At 35.7% G+C, this 18429-nt stretch overlaps 1 protein-coding gene across 2 annotated transcripts in view; it reads right to left on the bottom strand.

Moving 5' to 3' along the window:
* Positions 1 to 18429, bottom strand: part of Galnt13 (polypeptide N-acetylgalactosaminyltransferase 13) — a 571919-nt gene that overhangs the window by 478878 nt on the left and 74612 nt on the right. For both annotated transcript variants that reach the window (XM_021192182.2, XM_029536704.1), the window contains exon 3: positions 17664 to 17903. In XM_021192182.2, coding sequence (XP_021047841.1) covers positions 17664 to 17805 — 142 coding nt within the window. In that variant the 5' untranslated portion in view covers positions 17806 to 17903. The remainder of the gene's footprint in view (positions 1 to 17663; positions 17904 to 18429) is intronic.

Here is an 18429-nt window from a genome sequence, read left to right as displayed (position 1 = left end):
TGTGTAGCCCTGGCTGTCCTGGAACTCATTCTGTAGACCAGGCTGACCTCGAACTCAGAGGTCCACCTGCCTCTGCCTCCCGAGTGCTGGGATTAAAGGCAAGGCGTGCGCCACCACACCTGGCTCAAACAATCACATTTGTTTGGGATTCAAGGCTTGCTCCATGAGCTAGACCTTGCAAGTGACAATATTAAAAAGGGCCAGAACCTCAAATTATGAGGTTATGAGTACAAGGAAGAACCTACTACTATTATTCTGCTAAATGAACATAGAAATATTTTATTGCATTTGCTCGTTTTTGGAAGGCTCCTACCTCCTCCCCCTTGACCCCTGTGGATATTCTGAATTAAATGATCATGTTTCAGGCTAATTAATAGAGTCACACCCAGCAAGAAAAATTTGCAGAGAGTGAGAGACTTTGAACCACTCAGTAGTAAATGTGTTTATTATATACCTCCCCTTAAGACTCAGAGAAATATATGGTATAGGAAAGAGGAATGTTTAAAAAGTGAGCGATGGTGAACAACTTCAAAGAAACTGTGTTTCCTAGTCAGGTAGAAATAAACGCATAGAAATTGTGAAAAAAAAATGTACAAGATCGCACAAGCTGAAGCCAGGCAAATGTGCAGAATGAAAGCATGAAGACAGGGAAGTAGGCACAGAAATCAACATGAGTCAAGAACCTATTTGAAATTGGTGCTTCTATGAAAGGGAAAAGTCAGCCGTCTTCAGTGGAGTGACACAGGGTATGTCACAGACGTTCTAGAACAGGCCTCATAGGCCTCATGCACACAATTCAGACACCATATGTTTGTATGTGTGTGTGTGTGTGTGTGTGTGTGTGTGTGTGTGTGTGCTTTTTTGCTTTCCTTGTTTTTATTTTATTTTTTAAAGTGCTAAAAAACATGCATTTGAGGGGTTTATGAGGAATTGGGGAAGAAGAAAACTATGATCAAGATATATCTATAAAAATGATCAAAAATACAAAGAAATAAAACTCCATGATTTAAATAGCAAGATATTCAAACCAAATAAAATAATTGTATATGTACTATCAGAAAAGAAGAATTTATACTTGAAATATTATCAGAAGTACACCTTCATTGGAACAGGACTGAATCAAAATTGTATTTAAATTATGTCAAATTATGTAGAGCATGAAAAATAATTTACTACACCCATATTTTTATCTAAAATTGCAATACTTGGGCTCAATGCTTTCTCCAAGAGAAATATCCTCTTATATTAATAAGAGCGATATTTTAAAGAACATTGACACAATGTTAAAAAACATGCACTGATGGTCTTTACATCAATAAAGACCACCATGATCTGCTAGAACAGAGGCATGTGTCATTAATAATATTGAAATAAAATAATTTCATTAATTTATCCTACCTAAATTCAAATTTATTTTAAATGCATTCACATCAATGAATTTTAAAGCCTCTTACTTCCACACCATTTCTGGAAAGCAATGGAATGTCAACTCACACATTTTCATGTAATTAATTTTTGTCAAAATGTTCTAATCTAATGTTTATAAAGTTTCAAATGTTCCGTTGCAAGGAACCAATAAACACCTTGAAATTAGTATATTTACTTTTTTTCTCAATGTAAACAATCATATGGAACATACAATACAAAAAAAAAAACTGGTAAAAACTATATCTGGATTTTCAAAATGACGTATGTGATCAAACCTTCATTTTTGATTGTAAAGCTTTTACTCACTCATCTCACTTGAATCCAGTGTAGGCCTTTGGAGGAAAATCATTTTACTAGCTTAATTAAAGTGTAACAAATATTATAATCTGCCAAATTAATAGATAAGTGCAAAGAAATTTAATATGGAAAAATGAGTTATCTAAGCTTTATGAGACTCAAAATTAATGAATTTCAGAGAACATATTTAACACACAATGGTTCATGATGCTGTGGAACCAAACTTTAACTTTCAGTGGTTTTATAGCAAACGTTACCCAACTTAGGGATAGCGTTTCATTCTGTTATAAAAATACTATGTACCTACTATTTCCAAATATTTTATTTCTAGGTACTAAGAATTAAATGCCAAATGAGACCAATAGTCTATCTTTATAGAACAAAAGTTTTAAAGAGATAAGGCCAGAAGCACAAAAATATTTAAGACAAACTATGAGGCAGGAAAAGGATAGGGGTGAGGAAGAAATTAAAAATAGATAAGCAAGCAAACTGCTTTTGAGTTGTTTTGTTGTAAAATGGAACTGGTGTGGTTAAGATGTATTCTTTTGACAAATGGCACAGATATAGTAGGATATATTGACTATTTTCAGTATTCTGTATTAGAACTCTAAAGCTTGCTCATTCAACATAAATGAAACTACATTCATCCTCCCCAACCTTTGAATCCTTCGTTGATGCAGTCAAGCTAAAAAGGTGTTTGCTCATTGATATTTCCAGTTTTCTTTATAGAGAAGAGCTTAATCAACAAGTATTTCTCTAGTGTTTAAGTCATAAATCAAAAAAATAAGTTGTTTAAATATTTTTTAAAGCCCTTAGGACTTAAACTATGACATGAGTGAATAGAAAACAGGATATGATAGAGAGAATGGTTGTGATGGAAAGGAGAAATGCACACACAGAGAGAGCACACAGGGTCATGGGAGACAGTACATATAACTCAGCTCCCAAGTACAGTGAAGTAAGGATCGAATAAAGCAGCCAGGTTAGATCCCACTATGAAGCAATTATATCGGAGAAGAGGAGGTAGGTAATATATAGGGGAGAGCAATTTTAGTTTATGTTTGTCATGAAACAAACATTAAATGAGGCAATATGACACCGAGCAGTCTATTACAAAATGTGTCCATTGTTTATATTCTTAATATCTATTTCACTTTTTCAAATATGGATGAGATTCTCTAAGTATATTCTTATCCTTATAGAGTTTTTTTTAACATACTTTTCAACCAACTATTGAAGTTGTAATAATAGACCATTAGATTATAGTTTAAAAAGGGAAGGAAATTATCTCTTCAATATTAAGAATGAAATGATTTGGGACAGGCCTATTTTCATTTGAGAAATATAAGAATGTTTCAGATTATGAATAAGTTTACTATGATGGCTAACAAACAAACAGACAAACAAACAGAAAACTACGGTTAACTTGGTGGCTGAAAACTACTATGATTCTCTCAATCCTTGACACTGAGTTCAAAATTATGGTGTCATATGTACTATTCTGGATTTTAACTTATATACTAGTCCACTGCCATAAGACCCCAGTGTTAGCTAACCATATGTGCAAAGACAACATGCCCAAATAAAATAACCTTCTAGTTTTACAACAATCCAGGAATTTTTGTGTAATACTGTTCAACAAGAATTATTTATTTTTATTTGCCATATGTATTATTTACTCTGTTTATATTAAGATTATTCCCTCTGCTTAGATGGCACTTCAAATGCCAGACTGTGGCAAACTTACCTGAAATCTTTCCTATATGGTGATGTATTCATTTTTTTTAATACTGTATATCATGGAAAGATTTTGTTTTTATTCTTTTAAAAGTTCCTACAGCTGGAAACTAAAAGAAATTAAGGTTGTTTTAAACTGTTGGCAAAATGATGTTTGTGAACATTATGCTTTCTTTATCTATTGGTTGTGTTTATATATTATTTCTGCTCTCTTTAAATTTCTAGTTAGAGTCTTAAAACTATTCCAGTTATGTGTTACTGTAGGAACAAAATTTGAAATCTGGCTCTGGCGATCCATCAATCCTGCCCATTTGAAAGAAGCAATCATGGACTTTTCTTCCTTCATTCTGGCAACTGAAATGCCAGCCTAAGTAATGGATGCAATCTTAAAATAAACAGAGTAAACAACACACACAAAAAAAAATATGTCAGGAAGGGAAATATTGATGGTTAACAATGCAAGGCAGAGAGCACAAAAGTAAGAGGCACTTAAGCTGTGAAGTTTGAGGCCCACGTGTGTCAGTGACATCTGGAAAAAGTGTGAAGAAAGCAAGACTATGAAAATGTAACAACAACATTACAATGTAACAAAAACAACATTACAGAAAGAACAGTTGGAAAGGAGAAGGCCCTCAGGTAGGAAAATACTGCCGGTGGTCCAGGAGTGGTCAGGACACAGGCTAGGAATGAGTATGAGAGAATATTGGACATTTAGTGACAATGACTTCAGGGTGCCAATACAAAATTTGGTTAGCCACTGCCAAGACCTTGGCTTTTATTCAGTGTAAGGACAGGCGAGCTACGAGATCTCATTAGTGGAACATAAGATTTTCATAAGGTAATTCTTAATTTCTCCGTAGAGATTCTAGAAGATGAGGAAGAAATCAAGACACCTTGAGTTGAGGGCTTCTGAGTCAATTCTGAGTCTGTGGAATCTCTGACGACAGGGAAGGTATTGACAACATGCACAGTTCTCTTAAGGAAAGCAATAGTGCCAACTGGATGGAGAATAATTCTCAGTTTCCAGAAAGTTGTCTTTGAGGTCAAATCACTCTCTATGTAAGAAATAAATAGGCATGTCCTAAACAGATAGAATAAAAATGAAGCAAATTATATATCAGAGAGTACTCTAAAGATGGAAGGAAAGCACAATACAGCCATAGGACACGGTAACAATGCCAGGAATGAATAAGAAAGTAACTGTTTTAACTTTTTATTTCCCCTTTTAAAATGCAAATTGAAATATGTAAGAAAGTTACAATGTGTTATATAGAATAAGTTATGCTAGGGAAACAGTTCTTTACATATTTCATAGTACAGGTAGGCAGATAAAATTTTGTTTTTTTTAATTAAACAATATCTGATTGCAAAGTAATTAACCATCAGATGCGTCAGAAATGATATTGTAAATACAGTCTTCAGCTGAACATTCTCGTATAGTGGTACTGAGGTCTGATCAATTAGTTTCCCAGAAAAAAAGTCAATAAAATCACTAGCAATATATATATATATATATATAAAGAGCACTTATATATTTATTTGCAAAACTGATCTCATAATCTAGACTCCACTATAAAGTATGTCGATATTCTACAGAAAGTAATCAATAACATTTCCAGATAACTTCATTATGAAATATTAATAATATTTCATGGTAAAAATGCAAATAATTTTAAATTTTTATGACAGGTATAAAAGTTATGATAGGATTTAGTTCAAATTCAACTAAATTTAAATAAAAATTTAGTGTATAATTCCAAAGTACTTTTCTTCTTTACTTTTACTAATTTGTATGCTGAGTATAAATTAATTTTGTTATGAGAAACAAACATGGACTAGTTTTAAAGAAGTTCGGCAAATTAAGTTACTATTTTTTTTTTCATTTCCAATTCAGTGCTTAAAGTTTTAGACAGAAATTTTTACATATCTAAAAAATTTGGCAAGTTATTTAATACACACACATGCACACTATATATATATTTGTAAATATGAAACAAAATTAATGAAATTGAGGCCATTAACTTGAGAGGGACGGGAGGTAAACACAAGAAAGAGGGGCTGGGAAAAAAAGTACAAACCACAAACATGGAATTTTTAAAAAGCAAAACTAAAATGAAACAAAATATTCAGAAGTAACATATTACTAACATGTGTTAGAAAATTATTTTATAAAATTGTAGTCAATTATAAATAACAAAATTTTATAAAGTAAATATTTATATAAATTATTTGTCACTGATATAATAATTTGTTTTTATTGTTTTTACTGTTATTACCTTAAATTTTTATAATTATCTTTTTTACTATGTACAAAAAATTAAGCCAAACCTTTAAAAAATGAATTTTCTGGAAAAATTCACCACAGTGAGACTATCATGACCTTGGCATAAGTATAGATCTTATAGATAGAAAACAAATTTAAATTATAGATAAGAGGCATCAGAGGAAAATAGTGACACTACGTTCCATATGGGGCGTGAGTGATGTCTCAGCCATTGTAAGTACTTGCTGCTATTACAGATGGCCTGGATTTGGTTCCCAGAACCCACTCAACAGCTAACAATAATCCTTAAGTTTAGTTCCATGCAACCCACCACCATCTTCTGTCCTATGCAAACATGTGATGCATATACATACATGCAATAAAAATTCATATATATATATACATATATATATTTAAAAATTAACACTCATATATACATATATATAATAAAAAAGAAATAAATCTTCAAAAATAATGCATTACATTTATCAAAATCTAAAATAGCTGCTCCTTCAAAAACATATTTTTTAAAGCAGGCCAACAGATAATTTGAAAATGAGAAAAATTGAACAGTTCATAAAAGACTACAAAAAAAAGCATAAGTGATACAAACATTCTGTAGTTATCAAATAAAAACAAATAGTGAATATAACAATGAATACTACAAAACCTTAACTAAACTGGTTTAAAGTTAACCCACGTCACTGTGAATCTCTAGCAAGAATGCTGAGGATCCAGAACACTCCTACTCTGCCGAGGGGAGCAGAAAACAGTCTAACAAGTTGTCAAAACAGATGGGCAGTACCTCACGAAATTAAACACACACTTAGCATATGACTCAGCATTTCTACTCCTTGGTATTCCTCCAGGAGTTATGAAAACATATGTCCACATATAGACTTGTACATAAATGTAGCAGGATTTATTCCTCACAGTAAAAAATGAGAACAACCTACATGCCCATTAAGGGAAAGCATAAACAACTGCTGCCTGGGTTTAAATTTCAGTGGATGCCTCACCCATAGATCTTGGACTCCTGTTCTCCTATGGGCAGCTACCTAGATGCAGAGTATAGAGGAGGTGTTTAGATAACAAGGCAGAATCATCCTCAGAGGACACATGATGTTACAAAAAGATAATGGCAGTGGATCTTCCTGAACTGGACTCCCATCTGAAGATACAATGGCCTCACTCTGGAGTATAAAGTGTGTCCTCTTGGAACCAAAAGCTCAATGAGTTGACCCTAGATTACCAACACTCAGGGGCTAGAACAAACATACTTTACTTCTAAATAAGTTATCCTGTGATGGGTATTCAGTTTAATAGAACCACTGATAATGTTCAAAACTGTATTAACCCAAAAATCATAGCACTGAGAAAACGCAGGAAGGCATGGGAGTCAATTGGTACAAGACCCCAGTCTTCAGATTCCTACAATAGATCAAACTAAACAACGTTTATCAAAATTAGGATAGTGAATATCAAATTAGCTGACTGGAAATATGAAGTAATAATTTGCCATGGATGATACATAATTATGAGGAAGAGCCAGGGGCCTATATTTCAAAGTTTATCAAAACTGGATTAACCATTTGGATAGATACCTCAATATGATGAGTTGAAATTATACATCCCTTAATTGTTCCCAAACTTATATTCATTAAGGGGTTTCCTCATTTAATAACAATGAGACCTATTCTATAAATCAGTTTATTCTTGATTCTCTTGCTTGTCAATTGGATTTTTCCATTTCACACCTGCAGTATCATTTTATTATAATCATTCATTATCTGGGATTTTTTTCACTCCATGCTTTTCTTGTCTGAGTACATACCGACATACTAGACATTTTTCACTATCCTCAGTATCACTCCTGCATGTAGACCGATTCCTCACACCTACCTGATATACATTCCATTAGAAGCTCCTTCAATATTACCAAAATTACCACACATATATGTAATATTTTCTATGCCTCTATAGGATAAAAGCAGGATTAATGCCGAAACACAAGGCAGATTACAAGAGGGAGAAAAGAGATTCTGGGCTATACATTCGAATGGTAAATCAAATTATAAAGAGCAATAAAAGACAGCTTTAAGAACAAAATACCAATGGGAGAGATTCAGAGACAAAATGTGGAACAGAGACTGAAGGAAAGGCCATCCAGAGACTGCCCCACATGGGGTTCCATCCAGTATACAGTTACCGAACCCAGACATTATTGCTGATGCCAGCACATGCTTGCTAATAGGAGCCTGATAGCTGTCTCCTGAGAGGCACTGCCAGTGCTTGACAAATACAGAGGTGGATACTCTCAGCCGACCATTGGACTGAGCATGGGGTCCCCCAATGGAGGAGCTAGAGAAAGGACCCAAGGAGCTGAAGTGGTTTGCAGCCCCACAGGAAGAAAAACATTATGAACCAACCAGTAACCCCAGAGTACCCAGGGACTAAACCATCAAGCAAGGAGTATACATGGAGGGACTCAGGCTCCAGCGGAATGTATAGTGAAGAATGGCCTTGTGGGACACAAATGAGAGGAGAAGCCCCTGGTCTTGTGAAGGCTCAGTACCCCAGTGTAGGGGAATGCCAGGACAGGGAAGTGGAGTAGGTGGGTTACTGAGCAGGGGGATAGGGGATGGCATGGGGGGGATTGGAGGGGAAACGAGGAAAAGGGATAACATTTGAAATGCAAATAAAGAAAATATCTAATAAAAATGGAAAAAAATGAAAGCAAGGCTATCTGAGGAACAACAAACCCTAAGTCTACTGTCTATGTAATAATTCATTCATTTCTTTAAATCATAAACACAAATTCTATGATCATGATAACATAGTTTAAATCAGACCATACCACAAATTAATTCTTCATTATAATATTAATGTTAAGAGAACATTTTAAGACAGGCACTATCTTCTGTTATAATGGTAGGAACTGACAAAATGAACAGAAAATTTAAATGATTTGCTTTTTTTCTGATATAACACACCTTGTTTGTGACACTTACTGCCATTGGATACACCTTATTGACCATTGTCATCTTATTGTTCAGTTTTTTAGTAGTGTCACCCCATCTTCTCTAGTCAGTTAACACTGCATTTTAGTCTTTCCAAAATGAAAGTTATAGTTTTCCCTTATATGACAACTATGCCTTATTGATTGTGCTATCTTTATTTAATAATTATACACTCTACCTCCCCTTGATAGCATAGGATGGGTATCCTGACATTTCATTTGCATAATTCTAATTACTTTTCTCCTTGCTAAAAACCTGAAAACAAGAATATGTCTTCTGGGCATGCCACTGCTAATATTTGCCTGGATGGATGGTTGGTTTGTTGGTTTTGCAGTATTAGGGAATGAATCCAAGATCATATCTGGCCACTGAGCCAAATCTGCATACAGTGTCTTCTTCGTTATAATTTTATCATTAGCTCTGACATAAACCATTCTTCAAATAATGTTTGGTGGATATAAAATATGATCTTATATAACATTGAACAAAATGTACTGTACATCTAGACAGCTACTTTTAACTAGTGAGGTCAAGGATCTTATAAGAGAATCTACCACATCCTAAACCAGTTTAATTTTCTAACTGAATTTTCAATATTTATACTCATGAATAAATATAGCTCTTCTCCCTCATTAAAGAAGCTTCTTTTTGCAGTAGAAAGAGACCATCAAAGAAAGCCACAACTAGTCAAAATATGGAGAACTGACCATGGGATCACATCCACAACTGATAACAATTTACAATATAACTTCTGTACCTAAGGCTCAAAAACAATCCTAGAAGGGGATTGGGTAAAGATTTTAAGAGCCAGAGAATCAGGAAGTCCTGGGTGAATTATGCATTTTAGCTGTAACAGGAAAGATATACTCATGAAATCTCAAGAATATGCCTTAGTATTGCCAAAAGAAGAACCAAACTTTCCAAGAATTTGCGTGCTAATAGGACGCTAGATAGGAGAAATTACATTCACCCGCTCCCCTAGGTAAAGAGCTATAAGCAATTAACATCTACTGAGAAAGGAAGAATTAGTCTTCTCCAGGGATGAACACCTTATTGGTTATCCAGTTAAAAGTGATCAGTCCTAGTAATAAACTCATATAAACAACACTGAAGAGATTCAGAAGACTATAATGTTGTGTCTACTCATTTATCTGTATATGTAACAGCAATGGTTAAAGAAGGGGACTTGAATTTTGGAAGAACTATGGAGGTGGATATGGAAGAGGTAAAAGTGGGGTAATAATGTAAATATATTATAGGCCATCTTCTCCTACATATGCAGCTAGAGACAGGAGCTCAGAGGGTACTGGTTAGTTCATATTGTTGTTCCACCTATAGGGTTGCAGACACCTTCAGCTCCTTGGGTACTTTCTCTAGCTCCTCCACTGGGGACCCTGTGTTCTATCCAATAGCTGACTGTGAGCATCCACTTCTGTGTTTGCCAGGCACTGGCATAGCCTCACAAGAGGCCGCTATATCAGGGTCCCTTCAGCAGAATCTTGCTGGCATGTGCATTAGTATCTGGGTTTGGTGGCTGATAATGGGATAGATCCCCAGGTCGGGTAGTCTCTGAATAGTCCATCCTTTCATCTTAGCTTTAAATATTGTCTCTGTATCTATATCCGTTCATAGGTATTTTGTTCCCTATACTAAGGAGGAATTAATTATCCACACGATGGTCTTCCTTCTTGGTTTTCTTGTGTTTTGCATTATCTTGGGTATACTAAGTTTCTGGACTAATATCCACTTATCAGTGAGTGCATACCTAGTGACGTCTTTTGTGATTGGGTTACCTCACTAAGGATGATATCCTCCAGATATATCCATTTGCCCAAGAATTTCATAAATTCATTGTTTTTAATAGCTGAGTAGTACTCCATTGTGTAAATGTACCACATTTTCTGTATCCTTTCCTCTATCGAGGGACATCTGAGTTCTTTCCAGCTTCTGGCTATTATAAATAAGGCTGCTATGAACATAGTGGAGNATGTGTNCTTATTACATGTTGNAGCATCTTCTGGGTATATGCCCAGAAGAGGTATTGCTGGATCCTCCAGTAGTACTATGTCCAATTTTCTGAGGAACCACCAAACTGATTTCCAGAGTGGTTGTACCAGCTTGCAATCCCACCAGCAATGGAGGAGTGTTCCTCTTTCTCCACATCCTCACCAGCATCTGCTCTCACCTGAATTTTTAATCTTAGCCATTCTGACTGGAGTGATATGGTATCTCAGGGTTGTTTGATTTGCATTTCCCTGATGATTAAGGATGTTGAACATTTTTTCAGGTGTTTCTTAGTCATTCTGTATTCCTCTTGTGATAAAAACTGCATGGTACTGGTACAGCGACAGACAGGTAGATCAATGGAATAGAATTGAAGATCCAGAAATGAATCAACAAACCTATGGTCACTTGATCTTTGACAAAGGTGCTAAAACCATCCAGTGGAAAAAAAGACAGCATTTTCAACAAATGGTGCTGGCACAACTGGAGGCTATCATGTAGAAGAATGAGAATTGATCCATTCCTATTTCCTTGTACAAAGCTCAAGTCTAAGTGGATCAAAGAACTCCATATAAAACCAGAGACACTGAAATTGATAGAGGAGAAAGAGGGGAAAAGCCTTGAAAATATGGGCACAGGGTAAAATTTTCTAAACAGAACAGCAATGGCTTGTGCTGTAAAATCAAGAATTGACAGATGGGACCTCATAAAATTGCAAAACTTCTGTAAGGCAAAAGATACTGTCAACAAGACAAAAGGGCCACCAACAGATTAGGAAAGGATTTTTACCAATCCTAAATCTGATATAGGACTAATATCCAATATATACAAAGAGCTCAGTAAGCTGTACCTGAGAAATTCAAATAACCCCATTAAAAAATGGGGTACAGAGCTAAACAAAGAATTCTCAACTGAGGAGTATGTTCTTTTAACTGGGCTGCCTTGTCTGGCCTCAGTGGGAGAGGAAGCAACTAGCCTAGCAGAGACTTGAATCCCTGGGTAGGAGGATATCAGGGGAGCCCCATCCACTCAGAGGAGAAGGGGAGGGGAGATGGGGAAGGATTGTGGGAAGGGGTGACTGGGAAGGGAAGGGAGTGGGATATAAAGTGAATAAATAAAAAAAATTAAATTAAATTTTAAAAAATTAAAATTGTAAGAAGTGAAGTTATACTTGTCTTATGAGTTTTCAACGTGAACAATTTAAATGAGCTAATATTCTGTCAGTTACCATCTAATTTGAGTGGTTTTGATAAAGAAATAAAATTTAAATATTTAATTTTGTAATTCAAGGTAAAACTGCCTACTACCATTGCATGGTTTATTTGATTTTTTTTCTTCTAAGTCCGTGGATGATTAATACAAACTGCCCTTTCTAACAAGTTTCAGTAATACTGCTGTTCCTAAGATCAAGATAAAATTCTTTTCCAGTTACTAAAAGTCCTTTAAAATCCGTCTATCCTGGCTTTCGGTGTACAATCCAGTAATTCTTTTTTTTTTTTGTCTGATTGAGATTTTATCAGTTAATTTACTGATTTCATGGATCTTTACATTTGAAAAACACTTTCTTTATTCCTTTTGTAATTCCCTCCCTCCCAACATTCATGAAGCAGGATTATCTTCCATACTTCAAAACCGTCAATCCTGAAAATAGCCTGTTCAGCAACCACTCCTTTATATTTTGTAATATAGCTAGATAAGCAGGTTAGAATGTGCAATTCTTTTTTCTTTTAAACTTACGGTTCTGCTCTTCCTCCAATCTTTATTGTTTCCGTTATGGCTAAAATCACCTGCTAGCCACCACCAGCTATAAAAATGATGATTTTTCTACTCCATTTTGTATTGCCCTGGATCCCTGAATACTGACTCTGAGCCTTGTTCGAAGTCCTTATCTTTTTGTTGTTGCTGTTATTTTATTATTTACATTTCCAACATTATCCCCCTTCCAAGTTTCCCCTACACAGGCCCACTATACCCTCCTCCCCCCCCCCCGTGCCTCTATGAGGGTGCACTCCATCTTCCCACCCACTCCTGCTTCAGTGGCCTAGGGTTGCGCTATCCAGATACATCAAGCCTCCACAGGTCCAAGGGACTCCCCTCCCATTGAAGCCAGATAAGCAATCCTCTGCTACATATCCAACTGGAGCCATGGTAACCCACTGTGTGTTCTTTGATTGGTGGTTCATAGTCCCTGGGAGCTTTGGGGAGGTATGGTTGATTGATATTGTTATTTTTCCTATGAGGTTGAAAAATATGAATTGTATCATAGGTATTCCGAGCACCTGGGCTAATACCACTTAACAGTGAGTATATACCATATGTTTCCTTTAGTGATTGGGATACCTCACTCAGGATAATATTTTCTAGTTCCATCCATTTGCCTAAGAATTTCATGAATTCATTGTTTTTAATAGCTGAATAGTACACCACTGTGTAAATGTACTACATTTTCTGTATCCATTCCTCTATTGAGGGACATCTGGGTTCTTTCCAGCCTCTAGCTATTATAAATAAGACTACTATGAACATAGTAGAGTATGTGTGCTTATTACATGTTGAAGCATCTTCTGGGTATATGCCCAGGAGTTGTATTAGTGGGTCCTCAGGTAGTACTATGTCCAATTTTCTGAGGAACCCCCAAACTGATTTCTAGAGTGGTTGTACCAGCTTGCAATCCCACCAACAATGGAGGAGTGGTCCTCTTTCTCCACATCCTCACCAGCATCTTTTATCATCTGAATTTTTTATCTTAGCCATGCTGATTGGTGTGAGGTGGAATCTCAGGGTTGATTTGATTTGCATTTCCCTGATGACTAAGAATGTTGAACATTTCTTTAGATGCTTCTCAGCCATTCGATATTCCTTGGTTGAGAATTCTCTGTTTAGCTCTGTTCCCAATTTTTTAACAGAGTTATTTGGTTCTCTGAAGTCTAACTTATTGAATTTGAAATTTTATGAGATCACATTTGTCAATTCTTGGTCTTAGAGCACAAGCCATTGCGGTTCTGTTCAGGAAATGTTCCCGTATGTTCGAGGCTTTTGCCTACTTTCTCCTCTGTTAGTTTCAGTGAACCTGGTTTTATGCGGAGATCCTTGATCCACTTGGACTTGAGCTTCTTAAAGATGATTAATGGCCCATTTGATTGAACTTGTACATGACTCAGAGCATAGCCCAGTATTTAACAGATAGAAGATTGATATCATTTGTTCCAATTATTTTCATCAATTTCTTGGGTTTTTTTTTTTTGATCTTCTAACATAATTACATAATTTCCCCCTTACCTTTCTTTACTCCAAAGTATCATGTATATTCTGCTGATATATTCCAACTATGTCTTCATCTTTCATTTGCTGTTGGTACAAACAAGTCTCTCTCTCTCTCTCTCTCTCTCTCTCTCTCTCTCTCTCTCTCTCTCTCTCTCTCTCTGTCTCTCTCTCTCTGTCNTCTCTCTCTCTCTCTCTCTCTCTCTCTCTCTCTCTCTCTCTCTCTCTCTCTCTCTCTCTGTCTCTCTCTCTCTGTCTCTCTCTCTCTCTCTCTGTGTGTGTGTGTGTGTGTGCGTGTTCTTGTATTCATATACCCTGTCCAGGCTATATAATGTCACTTCTATGTATGTTTTTAGAGCTAACTATTTGGTATTGGATAACTGAGTGAGTGGTGTGCTCTTTCCTGGGAAAGACTATGTCTGTACTCTCAGCATTCACCACTTGCCTGTAGATTTTGTTTATGGTTGAGTTCTTTTAAGTTCATGTTAGCATGAACAAGTTGTCCTTGTTCAGTTTATGTTTAGGCAGTCACATTGCAGAAAATTCATGAGTGTAATCTCATTGATCCTCTGCCTCATACAATTTTTCTGGGTCTCCTTCCTCAATGTTCCCTAGGCCATACTATAGTATAGTATAGTATAGTATAGTATAGTATAGTACAGTATAGTATAGTATCCCTAGACTATACTATAGACAATCCATTTTAACTGGCTTCCACAACTCTGTATTTTGTTTCCTTGTAGCATCTTATAATGCTCTCCATTGGTTATAAATAGAACTCTCTTTGATGAGGGGTAAGAACTAAACTTTTCTGTGGGTATAACAACAAATATTTAGAATGTAAAGGATTATCTTGTTGTATATTCTCCATCAAGATTCATGATGTCACTAGTCTTGGGCAGTTAGCTAAGTTTCCAATACCAGACATGATTTCCTTCTAGTAGAGTTGGTCTTAAGCCCAATTAAAGAGTTATTAATCACTTCAATGATATGTATGCCCCTACTGTAGCCTTGCAGTTATTGTGCCATGCTGGCCATTACTGTGGAACACAGGTATCAAAGTTGGGTTGTTTTCTTCCTTTGCAGACTTGCAAGGCATCTTCTGGTACTAAGAAAGCAAGTCCTCAAATAGGAAGGTTTCAGGTCAGTTCTTTAGTTTAGTTTTAACTCTCTATGCATAGCTTTAAAATGTTTATGTACATTATAGTCTGTTTTCTTCCCTTTTTATTTATTCTGCTCTCAAATATTACCTCCCAACTACAGTTTACCCTCCTTCCCCTCCTCACAGTCTCCTCTTTTCGATGGATCCACTCTCCCTTTATATCTCCACAGAAAAGAGCAAGCCTTCCAGGGACATCAAGAAAATGAGGCAAAAAAAGCTACAGTAAAACCAGGCAAACTTGATATTCTCATGTAAAGACTGGATGAGGCAATTCTATAGCAGAAAAAGAATCGCAAATGCAGGCAAAAGAGTCATAGGTACTCTGCATATATATTAAGGTGTAGCTCAGTGTTCTTGTGGGATTCCTAACAGTGCTTTATAGTTTGAATATTTATGACATTTCCAGAAATCTTTACCATTATCTTACCCACTTCTCCTAATTCTGCATTTATCACTACTCTCTTCCTAATTAAAACTCCCACATTCTTCCCATTTCCCCAGAGTTTTAAGTACCTCAATACCAGTACTTAGTTTGAAATGTATATCCTAGAAATTTGCTTAATATTAATAACTTTACTTAATATTATATTTACAAGATATTAAAATTTCAGAGACATGTCAGCAAAGGTCACTCTTTAGGAAAAATGTCCTTAGATATGTTCCAACCACCAGCCATGTGAGTTTAGTAGGAAAACTGCCTTTTATAAGAAATAGGTCTCCCAAAACACCACATCTAGGACAAATGGTTACAAAAGAACCCGGACTGTAATAGAAATAAGCAATGCTGAGAAAGACCGGCAGCCAAAGTCCTGGCTCCTCAGTTAACCATTTGTCCTGGCTTCCTTTGAGATCTAACAAGCACCTTGATCTTGGACTTTCCAGTTTCTCAAAACATAAAATATAAAGTCCTGCTGTGTAAATGGCACCCAGCCTGATTATCATGTTATAGCAGCCCTAATGGACCAGGACAGTATTTTATAAATAAGGCTACTTTCCAAAAATAAGTTGCAGGGGAAAAAAAAAGTATTATGCCTTGCAGCATCGTATTTCACATTTAGATATTTAAAACTCTCCACTAAAGTTATAAATCATCAGAGCTGCACATTTTTCATAACTGTAGGAAAGACCACTCTGGTTTTGCTGATTCAGATTATAACATTACTTTGTGGCCAATCTAGATGTCTCCAGTGAAAAAAAATGATGAAGTGAACATTCCACACTGATACATTGTATCAAACACACTCCACTTTCAGTCAAGTCTTAGCTCCAGCAGAGAAGGCTAATTTTAGGTATTTCCTTAAAGAAGAGGAAATTGAGCCCATGTTCATTCATCAGAAGTAGGGATCATTAGGTCCTCTTTGTCAATTAATTGTGGAATAAAGGGTTAAAAAATACATGTAAACTATCTAAATGGAAATACAGTGGTCAGTTACACAGTACTTTCAATTATCTATGCTAAGTCAAAGCTACCAGAAGAAATGCAAGCAAACTTTGAAGGGAGGAAGATACTCACAATCTTTCCAGCTGAGCAAGATCATTTTTGGAAGCTGTATGAATCACTCTAAACTAAAAGTAATTTTCAAAAAATGTTCTATGCTTTCCTAAGCTTCCTCCAGCAAAATACTGTCAACTTAATTTCACTTATCAGAGTATTTTTGACTAAAGAATAATCTTTAAGTTGCTAAATTAAAAAATTTAATAAATGAAAATACTAACTCAATAATTTACAGATTCAAATATTTCATCTTAAACTGAAAAGAAAATGTTTATTTTGTGTGCATATATAACATATATTATTATTAAGCACAGGTTACATTTTAATTCAATGAATTGAATTCCCTTTAGCAAGTTTTAAAGGCTAGAAGTCACATTTATTGTATTTTAGAAATATACATATTTTTGATCTTGATGTCACAGAACAGAATATAAACTGTGTGCAGACATTGAAACTAATGTCTTCCTTCATAAATCACCATTTAGCATACATTATCATATTTATTTAGAATTTGCTGCTATCTAGTCCTTGAAACTGATCCTTAAAGAAATAATAACCTTATGCTATTCCTAAAATTATTTTTGCCTTTAGCCTGGAGCTAAGACTCTGATGGCCTCCAAGATGAATTTATCTCCAATTATCTCAGTACTCTCTCATCTCACCCTTGTATGTTATGAGTTTGATCTTTAAAGGTGGTTGGTTACTGAGAGCTCAGACTTCACATACTGTCTAATAGGAACATTCAAAAATAATTCTTTATATACCCTCAGATAATACTGGAAGAGTGAAAATTGGAAATTATCTTAGGGTTTGTATAGCTACTGTCATTTCTTCCACATAGACACTTAAGGCACATAAGTATAGCAGCTTCCATATGGTTAAATATGTGTGAACAGTTTGCTAAAATGCTCTTCTAACAGAGTCAGGCAGGACTCCTCGAGTTTGAGGTCTCCTGCTCTGTTGACCATCAGCACCTCTTTCCTGATGAACACTCACCCCTCAGCGCAGGCAGCAGGGATCTCTCCTTCTTGTCATCACACTTGTTACACTCGCTGAAGTACAGGAGTAAGAAGACATCAACAAGCACCCACATCAGCGAAGTGGCCAGAACCACCTTGCAGTAGACAAATCTCCTCATGCTTGATTACTAATCAATACGGAGACTGAAGACGGGTGTTCCTGAGATAAATCCAAGCCACAGAGGTGATCTCCAGGACAAAAGCAAGATGCATCCCACTATATTGAAAGAGATAAATAAATAAATAAATAAATAAAAGAATGCTCATTATGATAGAGGGATGTTTTGTACAAAGTAGGTAGAATACAAAATGATAAATGACTTAGTTCATTTATTCATGCTCCCAAGTCAATCAGCATCCAGGTCCTCAACTGTAAAACTAAAGCCCCTCAGACTTTAACCGGCCAGGCAGGTAAGGATTCTAGCATATGGTCCCTGATACTCACTATGCTGCAGGGTGTGCCTTTGACAACTATTTGATTTCTTCCAATGGCATTTACTTATAAATTATCATATTGTCCTATATAGTACTATGATGTCAATAAGGCACACTTACTCTGTCATAGTTCCTTTGGCAAGTCAAAATTGTTTTGCAAGATAAGTCATTCCGAAATAACAATGTTCTACAGAGGCTAACAGCTGACATTTAGATAATGGGAACTCTCCATCTGTTCACTTTGTATTCCTTGGAGAACTCCTTTGCCTTCATTTTCTAATCTGTGAAATAAGCATAACAGTGCCACA

This window comes from Mus pahari, chromosome 3 (genome assembly GCF_900095145.1).
Source record: "Mus pahari chromosome 3, PAHARI_EIJ_v1.1, whole genome shotgun sequence".
In the NCBI taxonomy this organism is placed as follows: domain Eukaryota; kingdom Metazoa; phylum Chordata; class Mammalia; order Rodentia; family Muridae; genus Mus; species Mus pahari.
This window is presented reverse-complemented; position numbering and strand designations above follow the sequence as displayed.